General features: G+C 33.9%; 1 protein-coding gene across 1 annotated transcript in view; it reads left to right on the top strand.

The window, feature by feature from the left end:
• Positions 1 to 25,609, top strand: part of CNTNAP2 (contactin associated protein 2) — a 2,968,630-nt gene that overhangs the window by 1,793,032 nt on the left and 1,149,989 nt on the right. Inside the window, exon 11 of the mRNA XM_074193472.1 lies at positions 20,145 to 20,251. Within this exon, the coding sequence (XP_074049573.1) occupies positions 20,145 to 20,251 (107 nt within the window). The remainder of the gene's footprint in view (positions 1 to 20,144; positions 20,252 to 25,609) is intronic.

Here is a 25,609-nt window from a genome sequence, read left to right as displayed (position 1 = left end):
TGAGAACTGGAGAACTTATTTACATTCTCTTAGAAGGGATATATTTATGTTACCACTCCCTTCTACATCCCTAATTCAAGGTTGACCCTTTTACTAATCTGATCTCAGTGAAAAAAAATCCCTTCCCCTTGTATACTCTCTTCTTTCATTTAAAAAACAAGTTTAAATTGGTGCATTTTTTACTTTAGTAGTAATCTTATAAACCATAAAACCAATAGTACTTTTAAGAAATTAAAAAATAAGGGAAGGGGAAATCATCATAAATGATTAGTACATTAAAGTAATTTGCAGTTCAATATACAACATTTGTAAAGTTTTGGTCCATGTGTTGTAATCAGAAGTTATATTTCAGAGCTATATACTGAGAAGATGATAGAAAATGTATTCAAATCCTAGGCATATAATTTTCTAGCAATAGGATCATTTATTTTCTTAGGTAAGTTAAGTAGTGCAGTGGATAGAGCACTGGTCTTGGAGTCAGGAGGACAGGCGTTCCAATCCAGTCTCAGACACTTGACACTTACTGTGTGACCCTGGGCAAATCCCTTACTCCTGATTGCCTTGTGTCAAGGGCCATCTCCAGTCATTCTGATTCATATCTGGCCATTGGATCCAGATGGCTCTGGAGGGAAAAGTGAGTATGAGGGGCGGCTAGGTGGCATAGTGGATAAAGCACCGGCCCTGGAGTCAGGAGTACCTGGGTTCAAATCTGTTCTCAGACACTTAATAATTACCTATGTGGCCTTGGGCAAGCAACTTAACCCCATTTTCCTTGCAAAAACAAAAACTAAAACCTAATAAATAAAAAAATAAAAAAAAATGAGTATGGTGGCCTAGCACAAGACCTCCTCCCTCAAATCCAATTCATGTGCTTGCCATGGTGTTCTTCGAGAGTAAAGGACCAACATCATTATCCTCAGTACAAGGAGAACTGAGATTCCCCTTGTATAAGACAGGAATTTACTATATGATAGCTAACTTGGACTTTGTCTATAACTATCAATTTGTGAGAAGATCCTTTTCCTCTTTCCCTTTGGCTAATGTGAGGAAAGACAATTTATACTCTATGCTATATGAGAAATTCTGTTCAAACCAAAGGATTTTCATATACTTCAGGAAACTTATCATTATTCTTGATCATTTTTTGGTAGAAATTTGGCATCTGATCATTAAGAATATCCACCCACTCCCTTTATAAGCAGTCAACTTCAAAATTTTCCAAACTTAGAATGTGATTACTGACCCAAGAAAAGATGTAGGACTTAAATCAAAGATCACATAGAGTAAAAGAAGTCTTCCTGATGTAAGGACTCAACCTACCTATTATAAATCATGGCATAAAATACCTTTCTTTCCTCAATTAAGGAAGTAAAGTTGAAGTTCACTCCTTCAAATTTTGGTGTTCATCACCATTGCTGTAACTGCATTTCAATATTCTTTTGTCCAACAATGGAAAATGGTCTTCTCTCCAAGGGATCATTTATTAAGCAACTTTCTATGAAAAGAATTTCAGTGTTAACTGTTGTTTCTTTTCTCTGGTCTATTGAAAACTCCCTCCCATTCCTTCCACCCCCACAGCTTTCCTAAATATCCCTAGCTTTCACATATAAGGTAACTATGAAAACACCTTCTATGTTTTTTTACTCAAAGAAGTCCCTGCTTTCCATTCTAGAGAAGCTTATGGTATTTTCATTCTATTTGTCTTGTCCTTGCCTCAATGCTTTATTCCTCTTGCTCACATCTCCAAGGATGACTAAACCTTATGGTTCATTTCCTTCACAGCTAGCCTACATGAATTATCTGAACTGCTTTGGAAGGAGATTTCTAAAAAGGCGGGCAGGGAGAATATAGTGGAAACTTGAGTTCCTTTTTTAAAATTTTTTTGTTCATTTTTGCAAGGCAATGTGTCTAAGTGACTTGCCCAAGGTCACATAGCTAGATAATCATTAAGTGACTAAAACCGACTTTGAACTCAGGTCCTCTTGACTATAAGGCTATTACGCTATCCAGGACAGCACCTAGCTGCCCAAAATTCAGAAATTCTTAAAAGCAGTTCCTGGAACTTGGGTACAGGATAGGAGCAATCCTGACCAAAGTGCAAAGATTTATGATTTCTGTTTTTTCTATTAGGTTTTACATTCACTATGATTATGTTAGAAATTTACATTTTTTTCCTCTAGTCTTTATGTAATATAATTTGAATAGAGAAAAAGAATAATTGTCCCCCTTTTCCCAATACCCTTTAATTGGAAAGGGATAAGCCTTTTATTTCAAGATTAATCATACTGAAATTCTTTTTATAAAGCATGGGAATTTGTCTTACTAAGAAAATGAACTATATTCATCTCACTATTTAGGAGTTCCTTTTCAGTTGAATTTATTTGTATTGTCATTATAACAAAAAGGAAATTGATTATCTGAAAGACATTCCCTTAACTGTGCTTTTGTATTTGCATTCAAATTCTACTTGATTTCTCTAGATCTATCACTATATCTGCATAAGGTTTACTATTTTTACTAAAGTAATAAACAGTTGATCAACTTAACCAAATGTCCTTTTCCCCCCTTCTCACAAAATTAATCATTTCCTTAACCAACCATTTTGGAGGTGAGGAGAGTTGTACTGCATATCACATAGCCTTAGCCTAAGGGAAATTTTTTTGGTTTCAAAATAATACTGAGGGGCGGCTAGGTGGCGTAGTGGATAAAGCACTGGCCTTGGAGTCAGGAGTACCTGAGTTCAAATCTGGTCTCAGACACTTAATAATTACCTAGCTGTGTGGCCTTGGGCAAGCCACTTAACCCCATTTGCCTTGCAAAAAAAAAAAAAAAACCTAAAAAAAATAATAATACTGACTTCCTCTATATACATATGTAAGAAAGTGTATACTTTTGCTCATTTAAAAATAAAAAACTCACAGAATTACATACAAACTTCACTCTTGCAAAAGGAGAATCTTAATAACTGAGAGAAAATGTATTGTACTAATTTAAATTTTAGGTAGCTTTTTAAAAAATATTTTTAAGAGAGAAAATAAAAAGAAAAACCACTGTTGTCTGTCTTAGACTTCCCATAGGGAACTTCTCAAATGATTTTTTTTACCACTGAGGCATAAACCCCTGGGACCCATGGTTTATTAATTAACTGAAGCACTGAGATAGTCTAAGTCATAACAGCATAAATGGTAATGCTGTAATAACTTGAAAAGCATAAAAGTGGGATCAGAAACCTCTATCCAGAAGCAAATTATAGCCTATCAATTTTTCTATAGGGCAATCATAAGGCATTTGAGTTAGATAATAAATCCACAGAAATGGGCTGTTTGTAATTAAAATTAAGCATGCTGAGATTGTTTCATGACCATTTTTAAAGCCAAGTGCCTGTTAATAAAAGAATTATATTTTCATTGTTACTACTTTCTTTGAAATAACTTCAGTTTGATATGAATTATTTTCCTGCACTCTGACTTTGGGATATCTGGGAGTTAATTATTCTAAACTTCAGAGTAGAAGATGTAAGAATCATCTCTTTTTATTTCTGCCCTCTCCAAAAATGTATGCCTATCAGGAAATGAGCCTATTTGTTCTAAAGCAATTAGTTGAAAAAGTCAGAGATGACAAATTATTTGTTTATGACTTGCCATTCTTACTGGTTTCTTGCAAACTGAAGATTAATGATGAATTCTAAGGTTTAGATGTGTGTTTGTGTGTGTGTGTGTGTGTGTGTGTGTGTGTGTGTGTTTGTAAGGATGGTGTGTGTGTGATTGGGTGAATTAGAGAACAAGGGTTATAGAGCATTTGTGTTACTACTTGGGGAAAGGGTGGTCTTTTTCTTAAGACTGAAATGAAATATATAACTTCAATTGGAAACAAGAGCTATTCAAAAAGTAGTAAACAAAATCAGTTCAAAGTAAATATAAACATTAAAAATAGCTATAAGGTAATATCTGAATAACATTCATTGTATGTTTACTAATCATGGTGAAAAGAAACAAAAGAACTCTCTCCCTCTAAGAGCAAAAACAGCAGGGGCAGATGTGCTGCCTATCTTCTCATCAATAAAACTTAGTGACAGCCTCATAAAAGGGAGGATGTGTTTCATTTTCCAGGCTCATCCAGTCTTGGTCTCTGCATTAATGCTGTCAATTTGTTCTTCTAATGGAGGGCCATTTTTTTTTTAACAGCAACAGTGATACGACCCATTTGTTGATGCTAGTCCAAGAGTAAATCGAATTAGGTTTCAGATGTTACTGTCCAGGGTCAGATGCAAACTAGTGGGGTAGCAAATCTATATGCCTTGCTATTAAGGCTATTGTCAAGTTCCCAAAATGGTTATAAATGTTAAATGTTGGATCTCTGTGTAGTTTTTTTCTTTAGTTTCAATGTCATATATATTGCAGGCATGGTGAGTGACCTACTTAAGATTCCGTTCCTCTCAAAATGTAGAGAAAAAGACTAACAGTGGGATAAATTACATATATATATACATATATATATATATATATATATATACACCCACTATTATCCTCTTTCCTTCCTTCCATCTCACTGTCTTTGTCTTTCTATCTGTGTCTGTCTGTCTGTCCTTTCTTTCTCTCATATAATATTTCACTATTGTATAACTCTATCTCTTTTGCCTGCAAATTCAGCTCATCTTTGAATACTACTCCTTTGATTTCACCATCCCCTCAAGTAACTATCCTATATCACTCCTCCTTGAATTAATATACTCCAGGAAACAATACTCCTGACTCTTCTTACCTCTATTCCTCTTCACACTTCAATCCATTGTTCAACTTCATCCTTCAATAGAAATTACTCTCCAGAGTTATTACTGATCTTTTCATTGTCATACTTGATTAACTTTTTCTGTTTTTATCTTTCTTGAACTCTTTTTCAGTTCTTTTGCACTGTTCCTTTTAAGTTAATTTTACTTAATCATTCTATCTCAGTTTCTTTGGTTATCCTACTACCCGATTGGTACAATATTCTCTTCTCTATCTACATTCTCTGTCTTGATTAATTTATCAACTCTCCTTTGGTTTAATTATCATTTCTTTGGAAAGATGAGCCAGACATGATGGAAAAATGATTGAACCACAAAATCACAATCAAAAGTCTAAATATTAAACTTTTTTTTTCTGTTTTGCTGAGCTACAGTCCAACATCACCAACAATCTTTTGGATTTTTCACATTCTATATCCCTCCAAGTATCTCAAAACAATGTCTAAAATGCAAGGCTACCTTACCTTTTTTGTTTAATTTGCTTATTTCTGTTAAGGTGTCTTCATCCTTTGAGTTGCCTAGATGCAACTCATTCTCTTTCCTTCTATATGGTCAAATCAGTCACTAATTTTATTTTTCCCTCCTCTATAACATTTCTTCAATTCATTTGGGGATATGCTGGTAAATAAGTTGCACTTCAAAAAAAGTAATAATAAACACAGCACCCATTTAAGTTTAATACGAATTGCTAACATTTTCTCCATCTTTTTCTTCCGACCAGTTAACAAAAGAACAAATCAAACGTGGATTTGCTGATTTCTTTTCTTTCTTTTTTCTTCATTTTTATCTATTTTTTCAGTTTTTTTCTTAAATTTTGAGTTCCAAAATCTCTCTCTCTCTCTCTCTCTCTCTCTCTCCAATGCCTCTCATGTTCAATGAGAAGATAAGTGATTATATACATGTGAAGGCATGAAAATCATAGAAAACACTTCCATATTAGTCATGTAAAATAAAAGGTGAAAGTAAATGAAGCAATTATGCTTCTATTGACATTCAGAGTTCACTAGATTCTCTCTCTTTCTCTTTTTCTCTTTGAAGGTAGAAAGCATTTTTCATCATAATCCTGTGGAACTGTCTTAAATCACTACATTGATTAGAGTAGCTAAGTCTTTCACAGTTGATCATTGTAACAATATTGCTGTTACTAAATACAATAGACTCATAGTTTTGATTATTTACTTTGCACTACTTCATGTATGTTGTCCCAGGTTTTTCTCATCCTCCTTTCTTACAGCATAAAAGTATTCCATCACAATCATAGACTGCTACAACTTATTCAGTCATTCTCCAATTGATGGATATCCTCTCAATTTCCAATTCTTTGTCACCACAAAAAAAAGAATTGCTGTAAATATTTTTGTAAACATAGTCCTTTTGTTTCTTCTTTGATCCCTCTGGGATATAAACCTAGTAGAGATATTACTGGATCAAAGGCTATGTACAGTTTTATGCCACTCTGGGAATGGATTCAAAGTATTCCCCTCTGGTTGCACTATTTCACAACTCTACCAGCAGCACAACAGAGTGACTAGTTTTTTTCATGTCTTCCAGCATTTATCATTTTCCTTTTCTGTCTTGTTAGCCAGACTAATAGATATGAATTTGTATTTTGGTTATTTTAATTTGTATTTTTCTCATTAATAGTAATTTAGACATTTTTCATAAAACTATTGATAGATTTGATTTCTTCTTCTGAAAACTGCCTTTTTTATATATCCTTAGACCATTTATCAATTGTGGAATATCGCAAGTCAATGGGGGGTTTGTGATGTGCTCAAGGTCACACATCTAGGTAATTATTAAATGTTTGAGTCGAATTTGAACTCAGGTCCTCCTGGCTTCAGGGCAGGTGCTCAATCCACTGTGCCACCTAGCTGCCCCAGAATGTGCCCTTTTTTAAAAAAATTGGTTTAGCTTCCTACATTTTTGAAAAAAAATGAACCTTTTTTAGAGAAATTTGCTTCCTTCCTTAGCTCCAATTTCCTAATTTCCCTTCTAATTTTGACTGCATTTGGCTGCATGTTCATACAAAAATTCTTTAGTGTCACATTATAAAAATTATCCATTTTGCTTTCCAGTATCCTATATCTTTTTTAATTGTAAATTTTCCCTTAGTTTGCAAATTTTTTGAGGTGTAAATAATCACATCAAAAATTAAACAATTGATTTTCAGGAGTCACTAAAAGTTGACTCCCTTGGACTGGGAATCATGAAGCCCAAATTCATTTTGTAGTTTTGCCACTGATAAGTTGTATGAACAAGTCACTTAACCTTTATAGACTTCTATTTCCTCATCTATAAAATGAAAGAGTTAAATAGAAAATCATTAAAGTTTCTTCCAATTAATAACCTTCAATTTTATGTCAAAGACTTCTTTTTACTTAGAAAATTTTAATTCTAAACATATAATTCTTGAACATGTTACTATCAATGTGGCAAAACCTCCCATAAACTCTAAAAGTATCTAGATAAACTCCCTAACAAGAGCATTCTTACTTCCAATGGTTTTCTTATTTAGTTCATTGCTATATTTGATTTTTTTAAAAAAAATTCTGTACACTTTTCAATTTCCTTTAGTTTAGTTAGTCCAAGGACATAACTGGAAGAGTATAAGAGAGGATCTATGGAAAGGGATAAATCTATGACCAAACAAGATAGAATAAATTATAAATTACAAAATGGATGATTTTGACTATATTAAATTAAAAAGTTTTTTGCACTAATAAAATCAGTGCTCCCAAGATTAGAGGGAAAACAGAAAGCTGGGAAACACTTTTCACAACTAGGGGTTCTGATAAAGGTCTTAGTTCTAAAATATAGAGAGAATTGGATCAAATTATAAGATTATAAGTCATTCCCCAATTGATAAATGGTCAGAAGATATGAATGGGCAGTTTTCAAATGAAGAAATTAAAGTTATATATAATCATATGAAAAATGCAAATTAAAACAACTATGAAGTACTACCTTACACCTATCAGATTGTTTAAGATGACAAAAAGGGAAGACAATCAATAGTGGAGAAGTTGTGGGATGATTGGGACATTATTGCACTGTTGGTAGAATTGTGAAATAATCCAGCCATTCTGGAGAGCAATGTGGAACTATGCCCAAAGAGTAATACCCTTTGATTATAGACTTTGACACAGAAATTCCAATTCTAGGCCTATGTACAGAAAAAAATTATAAAAAAATGAGAAAAGTTCCATAGGTTCCAAAATATTTGTAGAAGCACTTTTTCTAGTGCCAAAGAATTGGAAATTGAGAAGATGCCCATCAATTGGAGAATAGTTGAACAAGTTACAGTGTATGAATATTATGGAATACTATTGTTCTATAAGAAACCATGAATTTTGGCCTCTAGAGAAGCATGGAAAGAACTACAAGAATTGATGTTGAGTGAAGGGAGTAGAACCAAGAGAACATTGTACACATTAACAACAACATAGTGAGTCAATCAACTGTGATAGATATAGCTCCTCTCAACAGTTCAGAGAGCTAGGACAACCCTGGGGGACCTGTTATGGACAATGGTGTCTACATCCAGATTGAAAAAACAAAAAACAAAAACCCCTCAAAATCTGAATGAGCACTATATTCACTTTTTAAAAAATTTCTCTTATGTTTTTCCATTCTGCTGCATGGTTTTCTTTCTTTTCCCTTAGTCCTAATTTGTCCTACACAAAATGACATATATAAATATGTTAAACCAAAATGTACTTGTACACTGTTCACTTGACTGTTCATCACTTAGGAGAGGGAGGAGAGGAAGAAGAAAACTGCGTAACATAAATATGTAAGTGATTAAATGTTGAAAAACTTTCATACCATGTATTTGGAAAAGCAAAATAAAATATCATCCAAAAAAATTGTAAGAGAAAAGCTTTATCTCTTTTGTAGTTCTTTGCTCCTACTTTTTTCCATAGACAAAGGAAGTGAGAAATTATAGACAGATAGAATTTTTATTTAAGGAGAATGAAATTCTTTGCCTAGTAAAAAATCTTTGTGCTATTTTTTTTTCTTAATTAAGAAAAATATCATCTCCCTTCCCCTGTAGTTCATTCTTTGATTTACTTAGCTGGGTACTAATGCTTTACCCCCCAGTGTTTCTTTAGCAATCAGTGACATATCAAACTTTCCTCTCCTTTGTAGATAATAAAATATCAGGATAAAGTAGAAGTACAATCTAAATGTTCCAAAATATCTCTAGAGAGAACTCCTCTAAACAAACATTAAAAATTATTTTGTTGCTTTGCAAAGAAATTTAAAGTGGTTTAATGACAATGAATTACCTCAGAAATATTATTTTCATTGTATTTTTTAACTGTAGACACAGTTTATTCCTATATAAGCTGAACATAACTGTCATTCATTGCATTATATTCTTTATTGTAGACCAAAATAATGTTTCTCTGTATTCAAAGAGTGATGCAGCAGGAATAATAAAAAATGGATTCCAGACCCAGTCAGTTTTTTAATTTCTCTCAGTCTATTTCCTGAAAAATAAGAGCTGTGGACTATATAATCACTAGGTGTCATTCTAGGCTTAAAAAATCTTTGACCCTAAGACTATTTCAGTGTCCAAAAATTTCTTTAAAACATATTAATATAAAAGAAATGAATACATGAGATTTTCAACATGTGAAATTAAAAAACTACTGGTTATGACAAATTTGCAGTTTCCAGGCAGGAAAATCATAGCCGAGTAACTTAAAGATTTCCAACAAGATTAGACTTTGATCCACTGAAGTTGCTCTTTATTTTAAAAATTTTTTATTTATTTAAGGCAATGGGGTTCCCAGGGTCACACAGCTAGATAATCATTATGTGTCTGAGTCTGTATTTGAACTCAGGTCTTCCTGACTCCAGGGACTGTATTCTATCCACTGCTCTACCTAGCTGCTCCCATTAAAGTTGTTCTTGATGGATTTTTTTATGACTGTTTAAAAACCAAAAAAGTCCATGGGCATGAGGCTCAATTGTCTAAATTCTCACCTAATAGCTGAGAATATCATCATAGTCTTTACCCATCTCTTAAAAATAGCTTTTAAAAATTATTGTCACCAGCTACCTCCAATTTCGTATCTCTTAATCTATTAAGAAATTGAATTTTGGATCTAGTCTGTAAATATGCAACCATATGCAGTGATGATGGTTTTTGAACCACTGATATCATGTTTATCCAGTCTGATGAATATATGGCCACTCTAAGTCTATTTTTGTTTCTCAACTGAGAGAAAGATGTATTGACTGTTAAATATTTACTCTAATTGAGTGCTCTTTAACAATCATCATTAATATGACTGGATAGTCTAGTAAGGACTTATTGGTAAATAGATGTCAAGGGAAATTTTCCAAGCAGGGTCAGCAAAATTAGCTTTTAAATAAGCTGCTTAAATATGAAAACTTTCAATTAGCATACTTCCTGGTCACTGTCTATCTGAGAGAGACTAGAATTGATATTCTGATCTCTCTGATCTCTAGCCCTTCTTTTAATGGCTATTGTAAATAATGATTTATGTCCCAATTACATGCATTTGCTATAGTTGGTATTGATGGGAATCCACTTTCATGTTGATGCCTTAGAAAATAAGGATATATATTTATTCTCCATTTCTGCCTTGGTAGGATTATTTTTGTCTTTATGCTAATGCTCCCTAGAAGTGATGATCTCTCAAGAAGTCATTTGTGTCTCTCTGTTCATAAACCAGTCTCTCCTTAGTTTATCCTTTTAAACATGGGGAATGTTAAAAAAATTCAAAGAAGTGGCAATGTCTCCCTAGAGTAGAAATAATAGAATATTCATGCACTACTAGTGGGACTTCGGGATAAGAACCCAGAAGGCTTCTTTTAGAAAGATAGTTTTAGTGCCTTTCATTTTTATCATCTTAATTTTAATTTTCCCTTCTCTCAAATTCATAGCCAGATCTTATGGATTTATAGATAATTCTTCAGAAAGTTTTGTAAGCACCAACTCTAATTCTCTATGTTTAGTGTTTTACTACTACAAATTTTCCAAGTGATTTCATTCAGTAAATAATATTATTTAACAATATTTAATGAGCCTTATCAGACAAAAGAAAATCAAACATGAGAATTTCCAATAGATGCTAATCTAGTCTTCTCACAAACCAATTGTCATTGATCACATGCTACATTTATGTAACTCTTTGAATGTTTGTGAATTGTTTCCCTCATTATAAAAAAAATGCCTTATGAGTTAGTATAAACATTATTATCATTTCTGTTTTATAGGTGAAGAAACTGGGACCAAGAGAGGTAAAGTGATATATCCATGGTCATAGTCTCAAATCTAGAGCAGGAACCCATGACCCTGATGTCAGGGGGTTCTTTTTGTTAATCTCAAAGCTTATGCTTAGTCATAACCTCTCTCTCTAGCAAATCTCGTAGAGTTCTGGTTTTTCAGGATAATGTAAAGGCTAAGATTTTAAATTTAGCTTCATGAAGAGTTTTAATGTCCACTTTGGCCCATTGAAGCCAAAGCAAATAATTCATGTGATGCTATAAGGACCACTTTATTAAAGAGAAGTCTTTATTAAAGAGAAGTTTGAAGGACTTCTGCATTACCTTCGTTCCCTGTCATCTTTACAGTCTTTGCACTTCTTTCACCAACTCACAACTTCATGGTTTTTCCTGAACAGTCTTCTCTCTATAAATTGACCCTCAATGATCATGTCTCTGCAAATGACTCAGGTCTCTATATACAGCTCTGATTTCTCTCCCGAATTCCAGTTCCATAATTCCAACTGCCTTTAGTATGCCATTACCAAAACATTTCATAAGCATGTCAAATTCTCTATTTTCCCAGTTGAACTTTTTCTCAAGACCTGACCCTCTTCCAACCTTCTATATTTCTATTGATGTCATTATCATACTTCCAAGAAATCAACCACATATGCAACTGTGGAGTCATTCTTTCCTCTCCCTTAAACCTCTTAACTAATCATTTTCCAAGTCTTCTCATTGTTAACTTCACATTTTTATTCATCCATACTCTTCTCTATATATGGTATCAGATATAGTTCTGACATTAGTAATGCTGCTTCAACAAGCTCTGGTAGAACACTGGTATTAAAGAGGTGAATTTTTGTGGTAGCAGGCATCTTGAGAGCTTGAAAGTACAGTTGTTATTCAATCTTTCAGTCATGTCCATCTCTTCATGACCCCAGGGCCACACTAATATGGTCTGTGGCATTTCCTTGGCAAAGATACTGGAATAGTTTTACATTTCCTTCCCTCAATGATTAAGAAAATAAATGTTAAATGATTTACTCAGGATCTAGCAAGTGTCTGAGATTTGAACTTAGGTCTTTGTAATTGAGATCTAGTGCTCTATTCATTTTGCCTAACTGCCAAAATGGAAGCAAATTAGAAATTTCTAATGTGAACGCATTTGAATATTTGAACACAACCCTTTCATATAATTTGATTTATGCATACTACTATGTTAGAATATTACCATGTCAGGGTGACCCTTCTATTTTTTAATATTGATTTACCTTATTTATTATTTATTCACTTTAATAATATTTTCCCAATTACATGTCAAGATACATTTTAGCATTCATTTTGTAAAGATTTTTGAGTTCCAATTTTTTTCTTTTCCCTGTCTCCCCACTCTTTTGAAAACAGTAGGCAATTTGATAAAGGTTATTCATGTATTATCTTGTAAAACATATTTCCAGATTAGTCACAGATGTGAAAGAAGAAACAGATCAAAAGAAAAAAACCCCACAAAAATGAATGAAGTACATGGAAAAAATATGCTTCAGTCTGCATTCAAAGTTCATCAGTCCTTTAGCAGGATGTGAATAGCACTTTTTTCATGAGTTCTTTTTACTTGTCTTGCATGATTGTGTTGCAGAAAGAGCTGAGTCATTCATAGCTGATCATCATACAAGGGGTTGATACTACATACAAAGTTCTCCTGTTTTTATTCCTTTCATTTTCCATCAGGGAGCACAAGTCTTTCCAGGTTTTTCTGAAATCTGTCTGTTCATCATTTTTAATTGAGCGATATTATTCCATTACTTTCATATATTTCAAGTTTGTTCAGCCATTCCTCCATTGATGGGCATCCGCTCAATTTCCAATAATTTTCCACCACAGAAAAGGCTACTGTAAGTATTTGTACACATGTAGATCCTTTCCCTTTTTTAGTAATCTCTTTGGGATACAAACCTAGTAATAGTATTGTTAGATCATAGATTATAATCTTTTGGGCATAGCTCCATAGTGCTCTCCAGATGAGTAGATCAGTTCACAACTCCCCCAACAGTGTATTAGTGTCCTAGTTTTCCCACATCCTCTCTAATATCATTTTCCTTTTTTTATCATATTAACCAGTCTGATGGTTGTGAAGTGGTACCTCAGGGTTGTTTTGATTTCATTTCTCTAATCTCTAAGCAAAAGTGATTTAGAGCACTTTTTCATATGTTTGTAGTTAACTTTGATTACTTCATCTGAAAATTGTTCATATCCTTTGACCATTTATCAATCTGTGAATGATATGTATTTTTATAAATCTAACTCTGTTCTTTCTATAGTTGAGAAATGAGACCTTTGTCAGAGATACTATAAAGACTGTTTCTAATCTTGGTTGAGAGTAATGCATTTTAAAGAGGAAAAAACTGTACCCAAGTAAACATCAAATAATTATAAAAATAAAGTACTTTGCTAAAACATTAGTAAAAATTAATAATGAGTATTGCTGAATATATATACAGCCTACAGATTATTGTGAAATACTGTTCTGTAGGAAAAAACAAAAACACTAACTCAAAAGAATTTGGTGGAAATCTTGGTTCATATCATAGAAGATTTGTACTGAAGCCCACTAGCTTGTGAGTCACTTTATGTGTTTTTCACTCTGAGCATTTAAACCTTGAAAATCAGCAAATGCTACAAATCATAGCTTGATTTATTGGTTTGTTCATTGTCTAGATGAGTTGTCAAACTCAAGTGGAAATGGGCCCCTAATCAGAACATGAAGATCCCTGCTGCTCCATATTAACTAGGTTTTAAAATATATTTTACTGAATTTTATTTATTTTGTTAAATATTTCCCAATTTTGTTTTAATAAAGTTGGGGTCTCCCTCAGGAGTATTGAGGGCCAAGTGTAACCCAGGGAAAATGGTGCTTGATACCTTTGGTCTTTCCCCAAGAAAGAGGTGAAGAAACTGTTGGTAATGCAGATTAAACTTTAAAACATGTCTTAAATACATTTTTTTTAACTAGGAGAGCTGTGGTTTAACCCTACCAGCACATTCTTGCTTACTATCTATGAATAAGGTATTTAATCTCTCTACCTCAGTTTCCCTATCAGCAAAAGGAGGATAATCACACTATAACACTCTCTGAATGGTTGCAAAGAAACATATGAAACATAATAGGCTTATGGAATGAGACCTATTACGATTATAGTGGAAAGAGATTCCTGATAGTAAGGAAATGGCATTTAAATAGCATTTCAAATGAATTGCTTGTTTCAATGAACAAAAGGAAATGGGGAAGCTGGGACAAAAACGAAGTCCATATATTTCAGACTATAAATTATACTGAGATGACCACTTAAATTTCACATTGAATAACCAGATAGGACTTTAGAGATATCTCATCAGTTTCTTAAAAAAATGCTTTCCTTTATAATGAGCAGATACCACCTCATACATTTTCTGTGTTTCTAAGGATCTGCCATTAATCAAAAGGCAATTCAGAGCCCTTGGCATTTATTTCTCTTGGGGCAAGCAGAGAAAATGGAGGAAAAACTGGATGTTTGGTCCTGAGGTGGCAATTATTGAACCTTAGGGTGAAATGAATCAGTCACTACATATTTGCATAGTTATAGTCGCTGCTCTGTGATCAAGTCCTTTGAAGCACCACAGTCAGAAAGGCTACAATCCGATTAAGAAGAGAAATCATTCTGCAAAATGAAATTTCACAAATCCTTTCATCTTTCAGTTACCTAAACCCTACTGAGAGATACAAGGACACTGCTATATAATTATATGATACGGAAATAGTAAATGCTCCAAGTGCGTTTTTGGTAATCCACTGAAAAGAGTGACCCATATTTGAAATCAACCCAAACTTCTCTTTATTTTCTTCCCCTTTCCTTTCAGAACTCTTTTCTTCCATACCTGCCCATTCCTTAGGGACTCAGTTTTCTCAGAGACACCTTCTTTCTATTTAAGACTTTGTTCTCTCAGGACATTAGAGAGTGTAAGAACAGATGTTGATACTTTTATTCCTTTTGAGTTACCATTACCATTGTTTTGTTCCTCCCTGTAGCTCTATGCACCTGTGAATTATATAGAATTTTGCTGTGAAGTTTTTTGGAGTTTTTTTATTAATAATTTATAAATGTTTTGAAAGACTGGATTTCCTTGTCCTGCTTAACTGAAAACTAACATCAGGCCCTAAACTACAGTATTATAAGTATTGTTCTGGCCTCTCTGGGAAGTGTACCACAGTCAGAAAATGTTCTTCTCATAACATTCTATCTATTCTCTTTTTGTATTTGTACTTCAGGGATAGTTCACTAGATAATTAGATCTTTGCTGATTTGGTAGTTGGTGCTATCTTAGTCAATGAGCATTAATTCTGTTAATAATATGTTCATAGTATTATTAATAATATAGTTTATATGCACTATATAACTAATATAATATGATTATAATATAATTGATGTAATAATAATATTGTTAATTTTAGGAATCTAGTAAAATGATGTTCTGATACTAGAGTACACAAATAGAGCTATTTCAAGAAGAGTTCTGCTTTTTTTTTGAATGCTTCATTCTAACCACACAGGTGGTTGGATACCTGCTATATTTAGGAATTAAATCAATTCTGATCAAGTCACTGTGATTCATCAGTAACATTTGGATTAAAAGTTCAAGTTAAGATTAATTATGAAGCAAATGAGAATTTTCCTGGAGCCAGGGTTTTTTGCTAAGAAGCCCATACTAGTAGAAAATAGAATCAAAAACTATTCCTGGAGAGTATTAGAATATAAACTACTGGTGCATGGAGGAGGGGTGCTTCCATCTGGGGGTAATGCTCCCAAATGGTCTGGTGTGGTTAAGATGCTGCCTGCAGTCTGATGATCCACAGATTTACTAGAAGCTATGCTTTGACTTTCAGAACGAAAACACAGCATTGAATTTCAAGTCATTTGGGAAAGTGATCTATATTTCTTCCAGTAAAACAAGTATTTCTTCTAAGGGGACTTCAATTTATCTGGTGTGATTTCCCACTCTTGTACTAACATGATAGGAAGGGTTCTTTTGTGCCTGTAAGGCATATTGCTTTTCAGAGTGAGTTTAATTTGTATTTTATTTTCTGAAATCATTTTAATTTGGTTGGTAGGAGGTCCTAATCTTTTTTTAATATGAAGATACAAAATCAGGGGTTGTAAATTGCATTTTGAGCCCAGTCGATTTGAAAGCAAAATGTATTTTCCCATTAATAAGAGTGAGCTAGTGCTGAGCAGAAGGATAATGGAAATTAGAAAGAGAAAACATTTTAAGAAAAGGGAGGGGAGCATTTGCAAGTAAAATGTGAAAATTCACATTCAGATTTTTCACATTTAGAAGAATCTTTGACTGAAGTTCTGCAAACCAGTTATGCCAATGTCTCAAGTACTGCATACTATCAATAATTCATACTTATTTGAGGTTTTAAGGTTTACAATGGGTTTTCTTTCTAGCAACCTTGGGAGGTAGATGTTATAAGGTATATTAGAAGGTATACTTATTTTCTTTAGGGTTTTTTTTTTGTAAGACAAATGGGGTTAAGTGGCTTGCCCAAGGCCACACAGCTAGGTAATTATTAAGTGTCTGAGACCGGATTTGAACCCAGGTACTCCTGACTCCAAGGCTGGTGCTTTATCCACTGCGCCACCTAGCTGCCCCTATTTTTCTTTTAAAAATATTATTTGTTATATGGGATGGTTCTCTGGGCCGGGGATTTAGCAAAGGATTGCTGGAAGAAATTCTGATATCAAAAAAGACAAAATATTTTTAAAAGAAAATATCTAATCATCCTGGCTTGATGATTATATATGCCCCAAGTTGTTTGTTTGATTTTAATATATAATGTAAAAGACTACACTTACACAGTGGCTAGATAGGTGTCCTCAGAGTTAAGAAGACTTGGGCCTCTGATACATCCTGGCTGCTGACCCTGGGCACATCATTTAATCTCCAGCCACTCTAGGGTGCTTTCTAGTCATGAAATGGAGAACTATTGCTAACCTGGTCAACAAAGGGAGTGACCTCAGTGGATGTTCCTTATAACTTCGAAGTTACTGGTGTAGTCCAAAAAAAAAACCAAAAAACAAAAAACAAAAAACAAATCAAGACAAAGCATACATACCTTTTACATTCTTGATTTTAGAGATGTGTGAAATTATTCTGTGGATTTCCTTTGGTGCATTCCAATTCACTTTGATTTCATAGGTGGAAGGGTTTGGCTGTGGGAAAATCCCCTTTACAGGTGCAGATCAGTATTTCATCTGTGATTTAGGTCCCTGGAGCTGATTAAGTGACTTGCCCAGGTTCTCCCAGACCTTTAGGGAACAATAGCAGCATTTGACCCAAGGCTTTCTGACTCCCAAGTCTGGGCTCTTTCCCCTATATGTTTCTGTGGCTCTCATCCTAATATTAACCTGAGTTAATTAGGGTTAATTAAATTTATCTTCCTAAATCCTTTGGAAGAGAAAACTGCTATTTTGTTTTTTATTGTTTTAATACAAAAAGCATTGTAAAACCATCCTTTTTATTTTTTTGTGTGTTGTTTTAAGAATCTGTATCAGAGCTTACATTAATGAATATGGAGCATCAAAAGCCCTAGTAGAGTGATTCTATCCCATGGAGATCTGGGTTAAGACTACCTAAAATAAATTAGTCATGCTTTGGTTTATCCTAAAGGCCTAAATGCTTACCTGCTCTGCTTTTGTCTCAATAAACAACAGTCAAGCTGTTTTCTATATTAGCTCCCTTGAGACATGCATGGCTAAGTCTCATTTTCAAATCTGCTCTTAGCGAGATAGATCCCACTGGGGAGATTCTTTTCTTTCTACCCTAGTCTCTGTTTGATACAGCCTTATAACTACTTTTAGCCCAACTCTCTGACTCCCTATAAATACCACAAAATATACTGAAAGACCAATGGGTTATTAATCTATCAATAAACATTTATTAAACACTACTATTCCAGACATTGTACTAAATACAGAGGATCCAAAAAGAGACCAAAAAAAAAAAAAAAAAAAAACAGTCCCTGCACTCAAGGAGTTTATGAGACATGAGAATTGTTGATCTGTTGGATTTGTGGTGAAAGGACTTGGGTTCTAATTCTGACTTTCCTACTTACTATTTGTATGGCCTCAGACAAATTTCTTCTGCTCTGGGGGTTTCATTTTTCACCTCTTTTATTTTATATCACTCCCTCTTCACTGATCTTTCAGATTTACTTCTCATATATCCAAGTTTTTGCATTTGCATAAGTTGCCTTTCTGGTCTGGAATGCATTCTCTCTTTATTCTTTACCCTTATAGATTACAATTTCCTTCAAAGTAAAACTGAGTCACTGTCTGTCACATATGGTATTTAATGACCCTCACCATATTCTCCTACTTGTTAATGTTTTCTTCTGGAAAGTTTTTTCTCTTTTAATTTTCATCAATTCTCTATATCAAAGTAATTTATTGATCACCATTAAAATGTAAACTCCTTGAGGACAGAATTTTTTTCCTTCTATCTGCCATGCTTAGCACAATATCTATAATAGTAGATATAAAGAGAGAGATGCATATGTATATACATATATCATCATATTTCTAAAATCTACATTAGAACATATATAATATTTATTCTTGAACAGAATTGAAAGGATTGAATTTGATGATCTCAAAGGTCCTTTCCCGTTCTAAATTCTATCATTGTCTGCTGCTCTACAGACACAGTTCTGGTTGTATCTCCTTTGTCCCTTTGCTTATGCAGTTGTTTGTGCCCCAAATGCTGCCTCTTCACTGGTTCAGTCTTACTCATCCTTCAGATGGTTCCAGAAAACTCTCTGTGATCTGCTAGTCCTAAGTGATGCATCTCTGCTATGAATTCATTTGACACCTTATACCCATTTTAAGTATTTGCTATATTCTACTTTACTAATATTTTGACAATAATGTGATAAGATCTCATCCACCCTATTGGGGTGAAGGATAGAAGAAGAGAATGAAAATTTGATTAGCATTTTGTGCCAGACAAATTGTAAAGATCATTACGTAGATTTTATCATTTGATCTTGCATTTGATCTTGCTCAATATGGGACTTTATATTGCTTTTCTCTCAACTTATGTTTTCTGCTTATGTGAACATGGAAAAAGATCTTTGATTTCCAAGAGTTCTTAAGTAATCTGTGACTTAGGATTGAAGTCATGGGGGATAGACCGAATCACATTGGGTTTAAGGGATTTACCCATGATCATATGAGTGATAGGATTTGAATCCAAGTTTTCCTGACTCCAAGTCCAGTTCTCTATCTATTCCAATGTTCTACTTTTACATGGAGCTAGTTCTTCATATTTATTGAACAAATTAAGGAATAAATTTAATCTAATTTTTATGGATCAACATTCTTCCCTCCACCTCCATCTCTGTTGAATGCGTTCAGAAAATGTCAAAGTTATAAAAGAGGAAGGTTTTGGTTTAAAAAAAAGAAGAAGAAAAGATAGACTTGTCAAAAATAAGTTACAGCTTCTGTAGAGTTTGTAGAGGAGTCTCTGGTATATAATATCACTCCAACAACTTCCACTTCTTCTAAGTGGCTTTTGAAATGCTTCTAGTGGCTTCTGTTTACTAGTACATTTATAATGGCTTTAAGAAAAGAATAGCATCAATACTCATGATACACTCTGTATTATGAAGGGTTGGCTTGCTTTGACTAGGTTCATTCCATAAAACATTCCATAGACATGCAAGGCAACTTATTTCCATCTTCCTTCTAGGATAATGGCAGAGAAAGTATCTTCCTTTATATAAAGACAAGAATAAATTTCAAAGTCTGATATGCAAATGCATCTTCCAACAGTTTGTTAATTTCTGCAGTTTGCTCAAAATTGGGAAACACTAGACCTGTGATACATCATCTTTTGTACAGTTGGCACCTTCCATCAAGGATCATATTAATCTGCTTAAACTAACAAGGATTAATTGCTTCAGTAAAGCAAACTGGCATTGAAATGATATATTGCCCAGGCAGTTTGGAAGTTGGCCATCCATAAATCTTGTTTGTTGGTTGGTTCATTTCTGTTTGTCTCTTTGTTCTGACAGATGTGTGCCCAATCACTGTGAGCATGGTGGTAAATGCTCCCAAACCTGGGACAGCTTCAAGTGTACTTGTGATGGGACAGGTTACAGCGGGGCCACCTGCCATAACTGTAAGTGCCAATTTATCTCACTTTACATTTGTAATTACATAAGAAGTCCATGTCTTTTGTTTGTTTTTACCACTGCTATAAAGCTTAGAAAAGCTGAGCCTGAATAATCCATGAACTGGAAAATTAACTCCTGAAAAAAGGATTTTGCTGTAGGTTTTACACAGTTATACCTGAGTTTACAAAATGTAAAGAGGGAGGGGGACAAAAGAATTCCAATACTTAATGAATGCATTGCTTCATTTACACTGGGCTTGGCAAAAGTAGTTGATATTGAGAATAATTGCCAATATTGACCTTATTCAGAGTTTGGACACTGGTAGTAGTAATGATATAGTGGGCATGATGTGACTCATAATTCTTAAGTGTAAATATCTATAGATCCAAAAACTCCCTGTATGTTTTTGGTGCAGAATTCCAGGATGTTGAAGGCACACAAATGGCAAATAAAAATTGACTTGTCTAATAGAGGCCAAATAATAAATCTCCAAAGGTCTATTGCCTTAATCTTCCCTATACAAATGAAATTTGTGTTATCATGCCAAGCCCAGATATGTTCATTAATATCTATATAAATGATATTTTGAATATTGAATTGAATGTTCAGTAAATGTTTTGTCATGATGGTTCCCTCTCCTCAAATACAGAGTAATTAGAAAATATGTATCTTGATGAATTTAACAGCAAAATAGTAGAGTTATTTTGAGGTGAACTGTAAAAATGAACAAATTTTACCTAGAAAATCTGATGAGTAGACCAAGGGGAGCCTTAATCAGAGCCAAGAGAAAAGATTCCAGTGGTTGAGTATTCATTTTTATATGTTTCTGGTGCTCACAAAAGCAGAATTATATTTTGAAGCAGTGGGAATTGATCTTTGTAAGCTTCATTCAGCACCTTCTGGTTATGTGGCATTAACTATAAAAGATACAATGGAGATGGCATATCAAAGAAAAAGACCATTTAGGAAGGACTTAGGGTTTTTTTTTAATTATAGTTTTATCTTCAATTTGGCTTTAGATGGGAATTAAAATTTCGTTTGTGAAGGGAAATTTAAGGTAAGGAAATTTCTTTAAATGATTTAGAGTGACACAAACTGTATAATTTCTAATCTTTGAGAGTTGCTAGCAAACTTCGAAATGAAGTACACTGTCTAAAATCACACAGCCAGTATATGTCAGAGGCTGAGCATTAGTTCAACTTGTCCTGACTCTGAGTCTAGCTTAAGGAACTGAGTCTGACTGAGAAGACTATGATCAACTGATTTCTCTTTATCTTCCTTGATGAAATTGCAGAATAAGAAGAGAGAAAGAAAATAAAGTGTTCATTAAATTACAAAAATGTCCAGGGAAGCTGAAAGAAATGATGAATTGTTAAGATCTTGAAATATAGAAAACTTTTTAGACATTCTTAAACCTTCATGAGGGTCCTTCAGTCAAACTTGATAAATTAAAGGATGTATAACCATTGACTGACCAGAAAGATCAGTTTTGTCCCTGATGATGTTTAAAAACCTAAATAGCCTGATGATGTTTATAAACCTAAATAGCCTCTAGGGAATGATTCAAGGCAGGAAATAACTCTGTGATGAAAGGGCTCTTTCAGTTAAGAAGAGAGATAGAATTGTAAGTAGAACCCAGAACTTAAGAGAAAAGCATTTTATGTATTTTGGTTGGGGCAGAGAAATTTCTCTGAAGCAAAACTTCTCATCTACAAGGATTTACTTGACCAAGGAAGATCCAGGACAGTACAACTGCACATAATTTAGAAAGAATAGATCTGATAGCTAGGAAACCAGATGCTGAACAGAGACAGCTTAAGGAAGCTAGCTGAGCAAGCTGTTCAGCAGAGATTTTGTGTCCCAAGTGAAGTACTGTGAGAATTCCTCAAGAATCCTACCACATCAGAGGTGGAATTTCCCTTAACCATATATGTTCTCTATATGTATGTCCTCTTTTAAGTGTATCCTGTTTAGGTGCCTACACTGATACTGCATGTATTTGTGGGAGGGTATAACTCAGGTTTATGGGGCATATGCCTTAAAGCTGTGTTCTTAAAATGTCATCTCAGCAAATATCTTTTCTTTGAGCCAACTGTATTCCTTTGAAGACTATTAAAGGTAAATATACTGATGGGAGTTCATGAACTATAATTTTTGAGATTTTGAGCCCACTAAGTTCTTTGAACCTGAGACACCTATTCTCTAGGGATCCTAACCTGTGCTTCAGAATTAAAGGTAGCCAAGTAGGAACTCTACATATGAAATCCTAAGTCTAAAAAGATATTATTCCCAAGGAGTAATTTAAGCATGAGGAGAATCTAAACTAAAATGTTTTATCCAAGTTTATAAATTATGATACTATTCAATATTTTGGGGCAGTTAGGTGGTGCAGTGGATAAAGCACTGGCCCTGGAGTCAGGAGTACCTGGGTTCAAATCCGGTCTCAGACACTTAATAATTACCTAGCTGTGTGGCTTTGGGCAAGCCACTTAACCCCATTTGCCTTGCAAAAAAACCTTAAAAAATTATGATATTATAATTATCTGTAAATAGAAATATGTGCTAAAACTATATCATTGTCACTATACCAGTGCCTGCTTTGAGATTGATAAATAGACAGACAGATAGGTAGATACATAGGTATATATATTTATATATATTCATATATATAAATATATATAGACATATATTACCATATTTGTGAAGAATTTTAACTGTTTGGTTGTTGGAATAATTAAGTAGAAAAATCACTACTTTTAGTTCTAAATCTGTCAATAACTTGTTCTTGTCACTGAGCATGTCAATTCACTTCTCTAGCTCCAACTTAATTGCCTAGAAAATGAAGTCATTCAAATGAGATGGTGTCTAAAATTCCTCCATATTTTAAAGTTCTTTCACTCTTTGAGTTAAAAATACCCATTTAATGCATCCTGCTGTGGTCTGTAGCTGTCTATATATTATATAGCAGGCAAGCCAGAAGAGAAATGTTCCCCTTTAAAATAGGTATTCAAGTATCACTTAATTGAGAAATACTGAGGTATGAGAGAAAGCAACAAACAATGAATGAGGACTCACTGTCACTGAAATAAATACACGTGCAGGAAATAGCAATGGACCCTGTAAGAAAATGAGAAGATGATGTGATTGTAAGTTTTTGGAAATTTGGAAAGTACTCTTCACCTTGATTAAAAAGATCACTGAATTAGGAATTAGAAAACCTTTATCCAAAGGCTTCTCTACTCTTTACTATTTGTGTGACCTTAGTTCCACTCTGAGAAGTCCAAAGTCTGACTATGTGACTATAGGTTTTACTATGTGATTTCTCTACTCAAGATATTTCCTATTACTTCCAGGATCAGATATAAACTCATGTTTAGCTTTTTAAATACCATGACAATATTTGACCCTTCTTACCTTTTTATACCTTCCCTACACTTTGAATTTCTTCATATATTATTATTAGACTGGCATTCTTGCTGTTCCTCACATATAGCACTCCCATCTGCTGATGCCACACGTTTTCATGGTTTGTCTCCTATGTTTAGAAGGATCTCTCCATCCTCATGTTTACCTTTTAGCTTACCTAGATTCCTTCCACAACTCCTACTTTCTTCAAGAAGTCTTTTCACCCCCTACCTCTCCTTGCTGGTGCCTTCCTTGTGTCATTTCCTTCTATCTGCTCTGTATGTATCTTACATGTTGCTGCTTTCATAAAAATGTGAGCTTCTATTATACCATAACAGCAACATGGGGTTGATGATCAACCTTAATGGACTTGCTCATTTCATATGTGTAATCATCAGGTACAGTTTTGGGGTGTCTGCAATGGAGAATACCATCTGTATCCAGAGAAAAAATTGTGGAGTTTGAACAAAGACTATTACCTCTAATTTTAAAAAAACACCTTATCTTATGTAATCTTGCTACCTCATATTTTATTTTTTTTCCTTAAGGATATGATTTCTCTCAACACATTCAATTTAGATCAATGTACAGTATAGAAACAATGTAAAGACTAACAGACAGCCTTCTATGGGAGGTTGGGGGGAGGGAAGTGAGATTTGGGTAAAACTGTAAATTCAAAAATAAATAAATAAATTTCTTCTTTAAAATGTGAGCTTCTTGTAGTATGAGACTTTTTTGCTTTTCTTTGCATCCTTAGCCCTTGATCAAATAGCTGACACAGTCAATACTGAATAAATGTTTGTGAACTAATGTGACTGGCTGACATATGTGAATTAAGGTCAAGCTAAGAAAAAATAGATTAGCTCTTACTGGTCAAGTTGATCTACTCAGTTTAATTTGCTCTGCCAATATTTTCCATTATGTTGCCTTCCTCTTTATAAATATCTTTCTTATCTTCTCTGTTTGGGCCCTGATCTCTATCTGATTATCTAACTTTGGTTTTTACATACCACCTCTTTTGCAATGCCTTTATATTTCTCTGTCTCAGTAAGCTTCAGATATTGGCTACTGCTTGTTCCCTATGCCTAGTGTTTGAGGTGGGATTCAAACTCAGGTTTCCAGTTCTATAATGCTGGGCAAGTCACATACACCTTCTGCTTGTTTCAGTTTCTTATCTGTAAAAGAGTGATAATAAACCCATAGAAGATAACATGAGATAATGTTTATAAAGTACTTTTGACTTCAGACTATACTTCAGTCATTATGTACATGCCAAAAATTCTTGTTATATTTAGCAATAATAACAACTATAGGGATCAGAGAAGATTTTAAAACTGAGGTAGCACCATTTTTAAATTTTAAAGGAAGATGTATGAGGTAAGATTGAAGGGGGAAAATGTATTTTCAGCTCAGGAAAAGCTTAGGATAAATACACGGAGTTCCAAATCACTATTGATTAGAGAAATGCAAATTAAAATAACAATGAAGTATCATCTCACACCTATTAGATTAGTCAATATGAGAAAAAGGAAAGATGATGGGGGGGAGATGATGGGGGGAAAGATGATTGGGGAGGTAGGAGGAGGATTGGGACATTGATGCATTGCTGGTGGAGTTGTGAACAGATCCAACTTTTCTGGAGAATGATACCCAAAGAGCAATAAAACTATTCATACCCTTTGACCCAGAAATTCCAATTTTAGGTCTATATCCGGAAGAAATTTTTAAAAATGGGAATAGTCCCACGTATTTCAAAATATTCATAGCAGCTTTTTTTTGTAGTGGCAAAGATTTGGAAATTGAGGGGATGTCCATCACTTCGGAAATGGGTAAACAAGTTATGGTACATGAATACTATGGAATGCTATTGTTCTGTAAGAAACCATAAATGATTGGATTCTAGAGAAGCATGGTATGACTTATGGGATCTGATGCTAAGTGAAGGGAGTAGAACCAAG

This window comes from Macrotis lagotis, chromosome 7 (assembly GCF_037893015.1).
Source record: "Macrotis lagotis isolate mMagLag1 chromosome 7, bilby.v1.9.chrom.fasta, whole genome shotgun sequence".
Lineage (NCBI taxonomy): Eukaryota > Metazoa > Chordata > Mammalia > Peramelemorphia > Peramelidae > Macrotis > Macrotis lagotis.
Note: the sequence above shows the minus strand (reverse complement) of the source record. Positions and strands in the feature narration are given on the sequence as shown.